The sequence below is a fragment of the Zootoca vivipara genome, chromosome 12, assembly GCF_963506605.1.
Source record: "Zootoca vivipara chromosome 12, rZooViv1.1, whole genome shotgun sequence".
NCBI classification, from domain to species: domain Eukaryota; kingdom Metazoa; phylum Chordata; class Lepidosauria; order Squamata; family Lacertidae; genus Zootoca; species Zootoca vivipara.
Genome location: NC_083287.1, coordinates 37,518,658 through 37,530,175, shown reverse-complemented (window position 1 = coordinate 37,530,175; position 11,518 = coordinate 37,518,658). Strand labels below are relative to the sequence as shown.

General features: G+C 47.6%; 1 protein-coding gene across 1 annotated transcript; it reads right to left on the bottom strand.

The window, feature by feature from the left end:
- Positions 1-264: 264 nt before the first annotated feature.
- Positions 265-3,105, bottom strand: PTF1A (pancreas associated transcription factor 1a). Its single transcript, XM_035129871.2, has 2 exons — positions 2,271-3,105; positions 265-958 (listed from the first exon to the last, which is right to left on the bottom strand). The coding sequence occupies exons 1-2, from the start codon at positions 2,941-2,943 to the stop codon at positions 756-758; spliced, it is 876 nt and encodes a 291-aa protein (XP_034985762.1). The 5' UTR covers positions 2,944-3,105; the 3' UTR covers positions 265-755.
- Positions 3,106-11,518: the final 8,413 nt, after the last annotated feature.

Here is an 11,518-nt window from a genome sequence, read left to right as displayed (position 1 = left end):
CAGTGTTCTCAAAGCTACGAACATGAGTTTGACCAAACTGCGGGAGGCAGTGGAAGACAGGAGTGCCTGGCGTGCTATGGTCCATGGAGTCACAAAGAGTCGGACACGACTAAACGACTAAACGACTAAACAACAACAACAACAACAACTGTAGAATAAACTGGGATTAGGATTTTGCATCATAGACGTGGCCAGAAAACTACTGTTAGTAAATGCAGGGTAAGTCTTCTATTGCTAAATGCATAGGTACAGACCGATTCCCATCTCAAAGCAACTTCTCTTGGGATCAAGGGGTTTTTTGTCCAGTTTGAAGTTATAGCTGAACATTGATGCCCTCATACACATACATGCACCAACCATTCATGCACACACCCCTCCAAATAAAATCACCTTCAGATTTAATCAAAGTTTATTATTAATAAAATATAACTGGCATATTTGACAAATCATAATAAATTATGTTCACATTTTCTGGGATGTGTGTTTCTTTTTCCAAGAAATAATTGTGCCCAAAAGGTGCTGGTGGAGAAATCTCAAATTAATTGCATATTTTTAAATTAGCATAAATTATATAAATTATACATTCAAAAGGACAGTTCTATTCCCGTAACTCCAAACAGTAATAAATAGATAAATAAAAAAAGTTGATTGCCATTAGAATACCTTTCTGTAAAGTACCTTTGAAAAATATATAAGTACAAATGTACACTGGTAATAAAGATTATTGATATTTACAACCCAGTAACTTTCACATTTCATGCTACAAAGTCAAAGGGGGGTTCATTTTCTATGTTGTTTAAGGAAGGCTTGCTGTTTAATTTTCTAGGGTCTTCAGGGGTCCACACTTTAGCAGTCCTAATAATGTTTTGTTCCTTCAGCTGTTTCTCGTCAGTCCAGGAGAGAGAATGCCCAGCCAAAGGAGGAAGTCCATAATCTGGGTCGCTTGGAGAAGGTGATCCTGGAGAAAAAGAGAGGAAGAGGGGTGAATCACAATTGCAATATTCTCACCGAATACAGGAAAGAATCAACACCTGCGCCAAAGCGCCCCGTTTTCTCTCTAGGGCTATTGTAGCGCAGGACAGCAGCAGGTGCTCTGCCTAACCTTGGCACTCAACGCCTGTTGCATGCAGCGGTAACTCACACCGCCCTACGGTTATCTACCGGTATCTATCTATCTATCTATCTATCTATCTATCTATCTATCTATCTATCTATCTATCTATCTATCAAATAAAAAGAGAACTCTTAATATCTGCATCCCAATTCCCCCCAAAAAAGGTATTTTTCTCCACCCGGACTGCTCCTGGGTGCTTGGAGGAAAACACCGACTAGGAAGCGCATCCCTTTAGAGTGCGAAAGGGGTCAGGAGAAACTTTTAGCATAGCACATAGGAGTCTCCCTTGAACCAGCCAGATTTCTAAATCTTTTCCTAACCACAATGAGGCGCCTTGTATTTGCGCAAAAGGCGCATATGCCTGTCCTACTCCGTAGGACGAGCCCTCCTGAAGCTAGGGCGCGCACACATGAATCGCTTGGCCGCGCGTGTGGTGAGAGAGAGAGAGAGAGAGAGAGAGAGAGAGAGAGAGAGAGAGAGAGAGAGAGAGAGAGAGAGAGAGAGAGAGAGAGAGAGAGAGAGAGAGAGAGAGAGAGAGAGAGAGAGAGAGAGAGAGAGAGAGGTGCCTAGTCGTGGCGGCGATTCCTTTCCAACCTCTGGTTGTCTGGACCTGAAGAGTTTGCGGGTGCGGATGAGAGGAGCGCACTTTAGAAACAGCGAGTGCCTGCTGTCTCCACGAGCGTGCGCTCCTTCACCTTTATCTTTCCGAGACTGCTTGCATTTGCGTCTGTGTGCAACAAACGTGCCTGTGTACGTGCGGGTGAGAATTTCTGCGCGAGCGTCTGCGGATCTCCCCGCGTGTGAAAACGCTGTCACCAACCATAAAAGTCCGAGAGTGGGTACTGTTGTTGGGTATGTGTTTGCGTGCAGGGTTCGCTCGTGCGCCCATGGCATGGGAGGGAGGAAAAACGTGCGGCAGAGTGTAAGAGGGGCTTAAAGGGGAGTTTTCAGGGGTGGGTGGGTGATGCCAGCGTGTACATGTCTCCCTGGGGGGGGGGGGGAAGCGAGGCAAACGCGAGCGCAGCGCCTTAACTAGACTGTGACGGCGCCTGCGTCTTGAGGCGCGCGCCTGAGCTGCTTTCCGAGAGAGCCACCTTAGCGCAGGAAGCGCCTTCCTTCCCCGGCCAGCCCGCCTCTCTTGGGTGCAGGCACTTACTTGTCCCCCGGTGGCAGATGATGACCTTCTTGGGCTGACAGGGGCTTTGGGTGCCGGCGCCGCGCAAGGGCAGGTCGGACTGGACCAGCTCGCTGAGGAAGTTGATGTAGCCGATGGCGAGGCGCAGCGTGTCCACCTTGGAGAGGCGCTTCTCGTAGGGCAGCGTGGGGATGTGCGAGCGCAGCCCCTCGAAGGCGTCGTTGATGGACTGCATCCGCCGCCGCTCGCGCACGTTGGCCGCCTGACGCAGCTGCTGCAGCTCGGTCTCCGAGCGCACCCGGCGCCGGCGCCTCGCCGCGGCCGCCGCGCTCAGCGCCTTTAGGCCCGCCCGGGGCGACGCCGCGCTGCCGCAGCACTCGGCACCGAAGCTGCTCGACGACGGCGACGAAGGCGGCGAGAAGGACGACGAGAAGCTGCCCGCCGCCTCCTCGCAGCAGAAGGCGCCCTCTGGCTCACCCCCGGGCCCGGCGCCAACGCAGGCCCCTCCGTCGCCGCCGCGGTAGCAGGCCTGGAACTGAGGCGTCAGAAAGTCCACGTCGGCCTCCAGCAGCTCGTCGCCTTCCAGGGGGTCGCGGGACGACTGGTCGGTGAAGAAGTCCTCGTCGTCGAAGTAAGGCGCTGAGGTAAAAGAGTCCAACCCCGCGGGGAAGTGCTCCAGCAACACCGCCTCCATGGCGGGCTTCTTTCCCGCCTCACGGGACACTGTCCAGCAGGGAGCAGGACGAGGCCAGGCGCCGCCGTCGCCTCCTTCTCCTTCTCCTCAGCCCCCTGCCTCGGGCTCCTGCGGCGCCTTGACTTGCCGCGACTTCTGCCTCGGGCTTTCGCGCGCGCTCTCTCCCCAGAGGGAGGCTGCGGACTTACACGAGCTGAGGGCTGGCACGCGAGGATTCTTATAACTACAACCGCAGGCGCGTGCCATTAACCAACAGCGACAGCCAATCAGAGCTCGGCCAGGCGGAGGTGGAGGGGGGCAGTGGGGGACCCCGCGGTAAAGGAGGAGGAGGGGGTCGCGCACACCTAGACAGCTCCTGGACAGGAGGCGGGGCCAGCGGGGGAGGAGGCCGGCTCTCTCTCTCTCTACTGCCAGTCTCCAGTTAGCGCTGCCTGCCTGCCTGCCTACTACCCGTCGCCTTCTCTTTTGCGCAGCGGATGGCCCAGTGGGGCGCTGCTGGTTTGTGTGAGTTACAGGTGCACGTCCGCCGCGCAGCGGGGAAGGCCACGGGACTGGCAGGCAGCGCGGTGCCGTTGTGCCTCCGCTTCTGGAGGGCAGCGAGGACAACGCTCAGCAAAAAGCCAACGCACTTAGCTAGCTCACCTTTCCTGGCCAACCAGCCCAACCAACAACGCCCCCTTGCCTCCCCTCCCCTCCGAAAGCAGGATCCTGCCCGTGGTGTCTGTATTAGCTGGTAGAAGCCAGACGACTGTGCGCCGCAAGCACGCAACTGAACACAAGGAAACCTTTGGGAATGTCATTAACGTGGGCGCAGATCACCAGTCCCATAAACCTAGACGCTGTGAATTCCGGTCCGGAGCATTACACGAGGGAAAAGATCCTGACCATTCTGAGAGTGTTTTTTTTTAAAAAAAATATATGTATGTTACTTTATTTGAATTAGTTTCTACTTAACCATGCGATCACACTCATAAGAAAAGGGGCAGGCCCCCCCTTTCACTTGCTTTGTGAAACTGGAGAGTCTTGCTGACTGTGAGTGTGGAGCCACCAAGAACGGTTACTGCGAGTCAGTAATCGGGGTAAAAGATTACTGATGCCTGCGTTCTGGCTGGAAAGTAAGAGCAAGTGAAATTGGTGGGGCATAGTTGAAGATGTGCATGTGTCTACTCAGAAATAACCCCGTTGGGGTCAAGGGGATTTTCTACTTAAATCAAACAACAAAGAAGAACAGAGGAATGAAGCAGATGACGGAGAGTTAGGGCAGAGGGAGGGAGGAGCGAAACTGCGCAAGAAATGCGCTTTAGGTTGCGATATGGAAGGGGGCATTTCCCAAGCAGTGAGACTGAGTTTCCAGGTCTATCGCCATAACTGCCTCCTCGATAATTTAATACAGAATGAATTTCTTCTGGCACAGCACACTGGTTTTGCACTGGCCTGCAATTTTGGACAATATCCAATTACTCAGCTGAAAACAGAGATCAAATAACTCGAGGCATACGTTTCAAAACGAGTTTCCTCCCGTTATTGTTGTTGTTGTTGTTGTTGTTGTTGTTGTTTTACAAAATGTAAATATTTCACCATGTGCACTCCATCACATCTCTACACGCCTGTTTGTTTGTTTGTTTGTTTGCTAACCTATCTTTCTCCCCAAGGGAGCCCAGGGTAGCATTAGAAATGAGATAAACATTAAAAAAAACTATTTTAAACCTTTAAAAAATGTTAATAACATGTGAAACATACACTCACACAGTTAATAGTTTCGAGGCTGCCAGAAACAGCAACTCCCAGTTGCCACATGCCTGGGTGAACAAACACGTTTTAAAGTTATTAGTTAACATAGGAAGAGTCCCGCTGGATCCTTAGTCCAGCATCCTGTTCTCACAATAGCCAACCAGAAGCCTCAACGCGGAACCCGAAAGCAGGATCTGAGCGCAAGAGCACTTTCCCTCTCTGCGGTTTCCAGAGACAGCCACCGTGACTAGTAGCCACCCGAGAGCCTACCTACTCCGCCATGAATTTGTCTAATCTCTAGGCAAAGCGACAGGGAAATTGTGGTCATCCGGATGCTTTGGACTCCATCATTCCTTATTATTTGCAATGGTGGAGGCGGCTGGTGGGAGTTTGAGTCCAACAAAAAACAACAACAACAACTTGGAGGACCACAGCTTCCCCATCCCTGCTCCAGGACAATTCGTACCCTCCCTCCAAACACACCACAAGCACCAGGGAGGGCGTTCTCCAACCCTTGCGCTCGTGTCCCTACTAGGTAATGGCGGCTACTATAGTATTGGGGTTGGTTACCATCCGGGATTATCTACTGCGTTTGGCAAAGGATTTTGTGGCGGCGGCGGCATGTCTTGAAAACGAGGTAGTAGGAGAGTAAGTAACTAATCCGCCTGAAGTGACTTTGTGCAAGCACCTCTGCACCCACGGAACGCACAGATCTATATAGTTCTATATGCATTGGAGAGAGGCCAGTAAAGTTGAACCAAGATTTTGCCTGTCCTTTAACAAGAACAACCGAAGCGTGGGTTGATTGGCTTGCATTGTGAGCGTTTTCATGACACCCGAAGTTAAGGACATCTTTCCCCTAATACATCAGACCAAATTACATCAGCTCCTTGTGATTGGGTGTTTATCGATTTTTAGACATATCGGATTTTTACTCTCCCCACCCTTTGTCATCTGCCTTCTACTCCTCTTAAATTCAAACCCTAAATTGTAGCGACCGTTTCCTAGCGCCACCCCCCGTGTCTGATGAAAGAATTGGGAATTCTGAACCTGGCCAAAATGTCATCTTACTACGGAGGAATGTTTTCTGCCCTTAAGGCCGTGCAATGTCTCCCACTCTAACCTTAAACACAGTTAACGCGGAAATAGAGAAGCAGGTGTCTGGATGCAGCCTCTGTTGCCGAAGAATACTGTAAGTCCTTTCTCTCTCTCTCTCTCTCTCTCTCAGATTGGTAAAGAGCTACCTCGTGTCGTGAGAACCATCGGGGCGATCGCTGTGCTGCGAGAGCGCTAGACAAATTGCGCCTGGTAATATTGAGTCTGTTTTGGATTCTGAGTAATACTACACTGAGACTTTTCCCCATTTTTGCTGAATTTTGTAGGACCTCCGAGTGATTGTGTTTAGAATAGGGGCTCCAGGGGTACTACTCCTGGAGGTGGATCATGCGCGCGCGCGCACACACACATACTTTTGATAGAAGCGCATTTTGCACAGTGCTGAAATACAGATAAGAGGCAGCGCTTCTCTCTCTCCATGCAGTGCAAACCTAAGGGCAGAAGGGTAATGAATGACCAGACTTCAAAGCCTTTCACAAACCGCGATAACACAGGGGCTCGGGGGCTCGGAAGAATAGACCGGGACGGCAGCGAACAAAGGCTTAATTCTTGGTACGTCCTGGATTTTGCACTAATCCATTCGAAAAAGAGGAGAGGAAATCAAAAACATGGTAAGGGTGAAAGCGTTCGTGGATTGATCAGCGCTTTGAATCGATTCGTTCATTCATCACAGATTATCAGTGTGAACTGCAATTGGAGCTGCTCCCGTGGTTTATATCGTTTAGTGAAGAATGCATGTGCCCCCTTCGACGGGGAGAATCCCCTTGGTGTGACTCACGAAGTCACAAGTTGCCTTCTGTCTCCACCCCCCCCCCCCGCACCGTCTAGCTTTGCTTGCTCTCTACACAGCTACCTACTTTGCATGTGTTACCTTGTCCTTTTGGAACACTTACATTTAGTGTGGCTAATTTGTATGGGACTCTCAAACCAGCCTGGAGGCTTTCTCTGCCCTAGAGGTAGTTGCCCTTAATCCCAGCAGTGGAGATAAATTTGTGGCTCCTCAGTGTGGTGATGGGTCTAACCACTGGATAACATGGGAAAAAATATCACAAAGCATGTGTGCAATGAAATGGACTGGGATCTTGGAGACCTGAGTTCATGCCCACTGCTGCTATTGGTGTGGTGCTGGGCAAGTGGTTTTTTCCAGATGCAGGTTCCCATCGTTAAAAGTAGAATGATAGCTAGTTGTCCCTGTGGTGGTGAGCTATAAAAATAGTCAAGCACGTTATAAATGAAATATGCTTATATACATGTAATAAATTGTAGCATAAACACTTCCTGAATGCACACAACCTCCCTCATGCAATCCTGCTCCTTCTCTGTCTTTCTACCTGGCAAGTAGTAAGGTTTGGAGTCAGGAATGGGGAACCTGTACAGATTTTATTGGATTACAACTCCCTCTTGTCTGGCCTCTTCAGCAGCCGCAGCATTTGTAGCTGAAATCAATCAGGGCCCTGCCCTCCCAGGCCATGTGGGAAAAGGCCTGCAAGGCAGGGAACAGAACTCAGATCCAAGATGGAGTTACAGAATACCAGAGAGAAACAGAAAATTATTCAATCCAGCTCCAAGCTGGACGTATCTGCAGGAATAACCCTTTAAATCTAGCCATGATTCCATTTCTGGCACTTCTTCACTGTGCTACTAGCCCTGGCAGACTCTAATGAAGAGGAGACATTAATTACCTCTCATATCCTTAGTGCAACCTTATCCTCTATCTATTCAGAAGTAAACCCATTGATGTTGAATGGAACTTATTCCCAATTAGGTGTGCCTTAATGTTGCAATCAAGGGACCCAGGTGGCACTGTGGGTTAAACCACTGAGCCTAGGGCTTGCTGATCAGAAGGTCAGCGGTTCGAATCCCTGTGATGGGGTGAGCTCCCGTTGCTTGGTCCCAGCTCCTGCCAACCTAGCAGTTCGAAAGCACATCAAAATGCAAGTAGATAAATAGGAACCGCTACAGCGGGAAGGTAAACGGCGTTTCCATGTGCTGCTCTGGTTTGCCAGAAGCGGCTTTGTCATGCTGGCCACATGACCTGGAAGCTATACGCCGGCTCCCTCGGCCAATAATGCGAGATGAGCGCGCAACCCCAGAGTCGGTCACGACTGGACCTAATGGTCAGGGGTCCCTTTACCTTTACCTTTTTAATGTTGCAATCACTGCAGATGGTGACAGCAGTCACGAAATTAAAATATGCCTGCTTCTTTGGAGAAAAGCAATGACAAACCTAGACAGCATCTTAAAAAGCAGAGACATCACCTTGCCGACAAAGGTCCGTATAGTTAAAGCTATGGTTTTCCCAGTAGTGATGTATGGAAGTGAGAGCTGGACCATAAAGAAGGTTGATCGCCAAAGAATTGATGCTTTTGAATTATGGTGCTGGAGGAGACTCTTGAGAGTCCCATGGACTGCAAGAAGATCAAACCTATCCATTCTGAAGGAAATCAGCACTGAGTGCTTACTGGAAGCTTCAACCTGAAGCTGAGGCTCCAATACTTTGGCCACCTCATGAGAAGAGAAGAATCCTTGGAAAAGACCCTGATTGGGAAAGATTGACGGCACAAGGAGAAGGGGACGACAGAGGACGAGATGGTTGGACAGTGTTCTCAAAGCCACCAACATTAGTCTGACCAAACTGCGGGAAGCAGTAGAAGACAGGAGTGCCTGGCGTGCTCTGGTCCATGGGGTCACAAAGAGTCGGACACGACTAAACAACAACAACAAATGTTGCAATCCTATGCACAATTGCATGGGAGTAAACTCAAATGAATTCAATGAGGCTTACTTCTTAGCAAGTAATGTGTAGGATTGGGCTGCATATGCCTATTCTTACACCTGGACTTGGATGTCTCACTGTAGAGATTAGCCTACAGTCAAGATAGCATTTCCATCTAAAGAGTGGATAGATGATGCACACAAATCCACACATACTTAGCTCTGATACTGTATTATTATATTCAGGATAATGGGTTGTTCTTATCCTGTCTGGCTCAGGATCCTTTTGCTTGCAGCTGAATCAGTTTAATAAATAGTAGCAAAGTTACAGAAGGGGTGGGGTGCAGCACTTAGGTATTTAGCTATGTTAGAGGTGACTTCCTAATATGCATCAGGTCATTCACTTTAAAATACAGCAGGCATCCCCAAACTTCGGCCCTCCAGATGTTTTGGACTGCAATTCCCATCATCCCTGACCACTGGTCCTCTTAGCTAGGGATCATGGGAGTTGTAGGCCAAAACATCTGGAGGGCCGCAGTTTGGGGATGCCTGAAATACAGTAAGCCAGCCCTGCTGCATTTGAAGGCCCCTCAATTTTGCAGTGTGGGATCCTAGACTTTTACTCAGTCTGGGCACCACTGGGACAAGGACCAGCCCAGGATATCTTGCTGCATTAATTAGAGTGTCCTGCCCTCCTTCAAGTACAGCCAAGTTATTTTAGCACCTGGGGCAGCAATTTCCCCAAGTGCCTCTCCCCTTTTGTGGCACTAAAAATACTGTACAACAATAACACACTAAATAACTAACCATTTTGCTTTCACCAAAATCAGCTGTCTCAATTTGTCTCTTGGTAGAGTGGGCCCTGACTGGGATAGAGGAAGAGAGTCTTGTGATAGCCAGTGGATGTTTTGCCACCATGCACCAGACTCTTTTCTCTGCAGTTTAATTCTCTGTATCAGAGAAGTCACATAACTGTTTTCTAACCTACCCCAAGGGCTTATACTGTACATTATATTGATTTAATATGTCTTCCCACCCTCCTTGCCAGGGTAAGGTATTTTAGGTTTGCCCTCAGAATGGATAATTTGGTACACAGGAACATAGGCAGTTTCCTTATGCTGTCAGACCACTGGTTTACCTAGCTCAGCACTGTCTACACTGACTGGCAGCTCTTCTTTCCAAGTTCTACTTGGACACACCAGGGAATTGAACCTGGGACCCTCTGCCAATGTAGCAGCTGCTCTAGTAGCTACCAAAGCCCTCCTAGCAGTGAAATCTATTGAACACAATCTACTTTTGAGTAGACATACATAGGATTGCATAGTAAGATATTTTGTGTTCAGTGCAACTCACCCTGTGCACTAGGACAATCAAGTAATGCTCTCTCCTTGAAAATATAAAAGAGGACAGTCATTGGAATCCTGCCTCTAGCACTGGAACTTGCTAGTAGGGCAAAGAGCAGAAGTAGAAAACCCACCCAAATATGGAAGTATTTACAGTAGCAAAGCTGAGATAAATGTTAAATGACACACTAGGTTCGCCTATGCAAAGTGCTGTCATTAGGAGGTAAAGCAAAATCTTCCTCTAGTAGTTCATTCGTGAGGAAATTGTAGCCCTCCTGATGTTGCTAAGCCTTAAGTCTTCAGAGCCAAATACAAAATGGAAAAAGTGGGGAAATAAGTGATTCCTTTATTTTAAAAAATCTTTTAAAATCCATTATTTTTAATTATTTGTAATATTAATACAAAAATGCATATAGAAGGTTCAATATAGATGTATTTGCTTTCCTTTCATATGCAAGATGGGGTCCTCTTCTAAGATTACACATTTGAAATCTATACAGGTGCAAAATAAAGTATGCACTTTCTTTAGAAGTTTTATGTTTGCTAGTCAATAAAGTAAAATGCATAGGAGTAATTCCCATGTAACAAAGAAATGGGAACTTCTGATTAGACATGTGTATAGTATGAAATTTGTGATCAGGTGACAATAAGAAAATGTCTAAGTAAGATTAAACAACTGGAAAGGGTCACAGTTTTAGGAAAGTGTGAGTGTTCAGATTCCAGGTAATACAAGACAGACTACTGGCACCAGGCTCAGGAATTTGATTATCTCCTACATTTGAGGGGTGAATTTGTAGTTATAATCTTCTACCTGTATGGGGTGGACCTACACCAATTACGCTTTTATTCACATTGAAGGAAAATCTCAAAATGCTGCACTATGGGACTATGGAACAGTAGGTGACTCAACTTAATGAACCAGGGATAACTGTATATCTATTGCCCAGAAAAAAAACAGGGCATGGTACAGGTGTATACATTTATGCAATATTGTCGAGAAAGTGGATAGAGGGAGGTTCTATAATGCTGGAACACACTCATTCAGGAGATTTAGCAAAAGATATGAGCTAGAAAAAAAGAAAGCATAAGAACATGAGAGGAGTCCTGCTGGATCATACTATAAACCTATCCAGACTAGCATCGTTTTCTAGAGGGACCTAACCTCTATGAGAAGCCCACAAGTAGGCTTGAGTGTCCCAGAAACTGGTAGTGTCATACTTCCTCCAATACAGGAGCTAATATACAACAGTCATTAATAGCTTTTTCCTCCATGAACTTGTGTAATCCCCTTTTAAAGCCATCCAAGGTCACCAGATTCCAGTCTGCCAATGCACAGTGTAAAGAACTACTGTACTTCCTTTGTCTGTCACTGGGTCATCCAACATTCAGCTTTATTGGTCAACCCCAGGTTTCAGTATTATGATATAGCTATAGATATTCCTCCATCCACTTTCTCCAAGGCAGCATTTCTTAACTCGGTACACATTTTATAGAATTAACTGCACACATTGTGGTAACAATCACTTGCTTAGGTGGCTTTTAAAGTAAATTAATGTAAGACAGATCAATTGGTTACAGATACGACGACTAAATGTGGCCTTCAGACTCAAAGGCACTCTGCCACTGAATACCAGTTGGTGGCAGAAAACTAGTTTGCTGGGGGAAGTTCT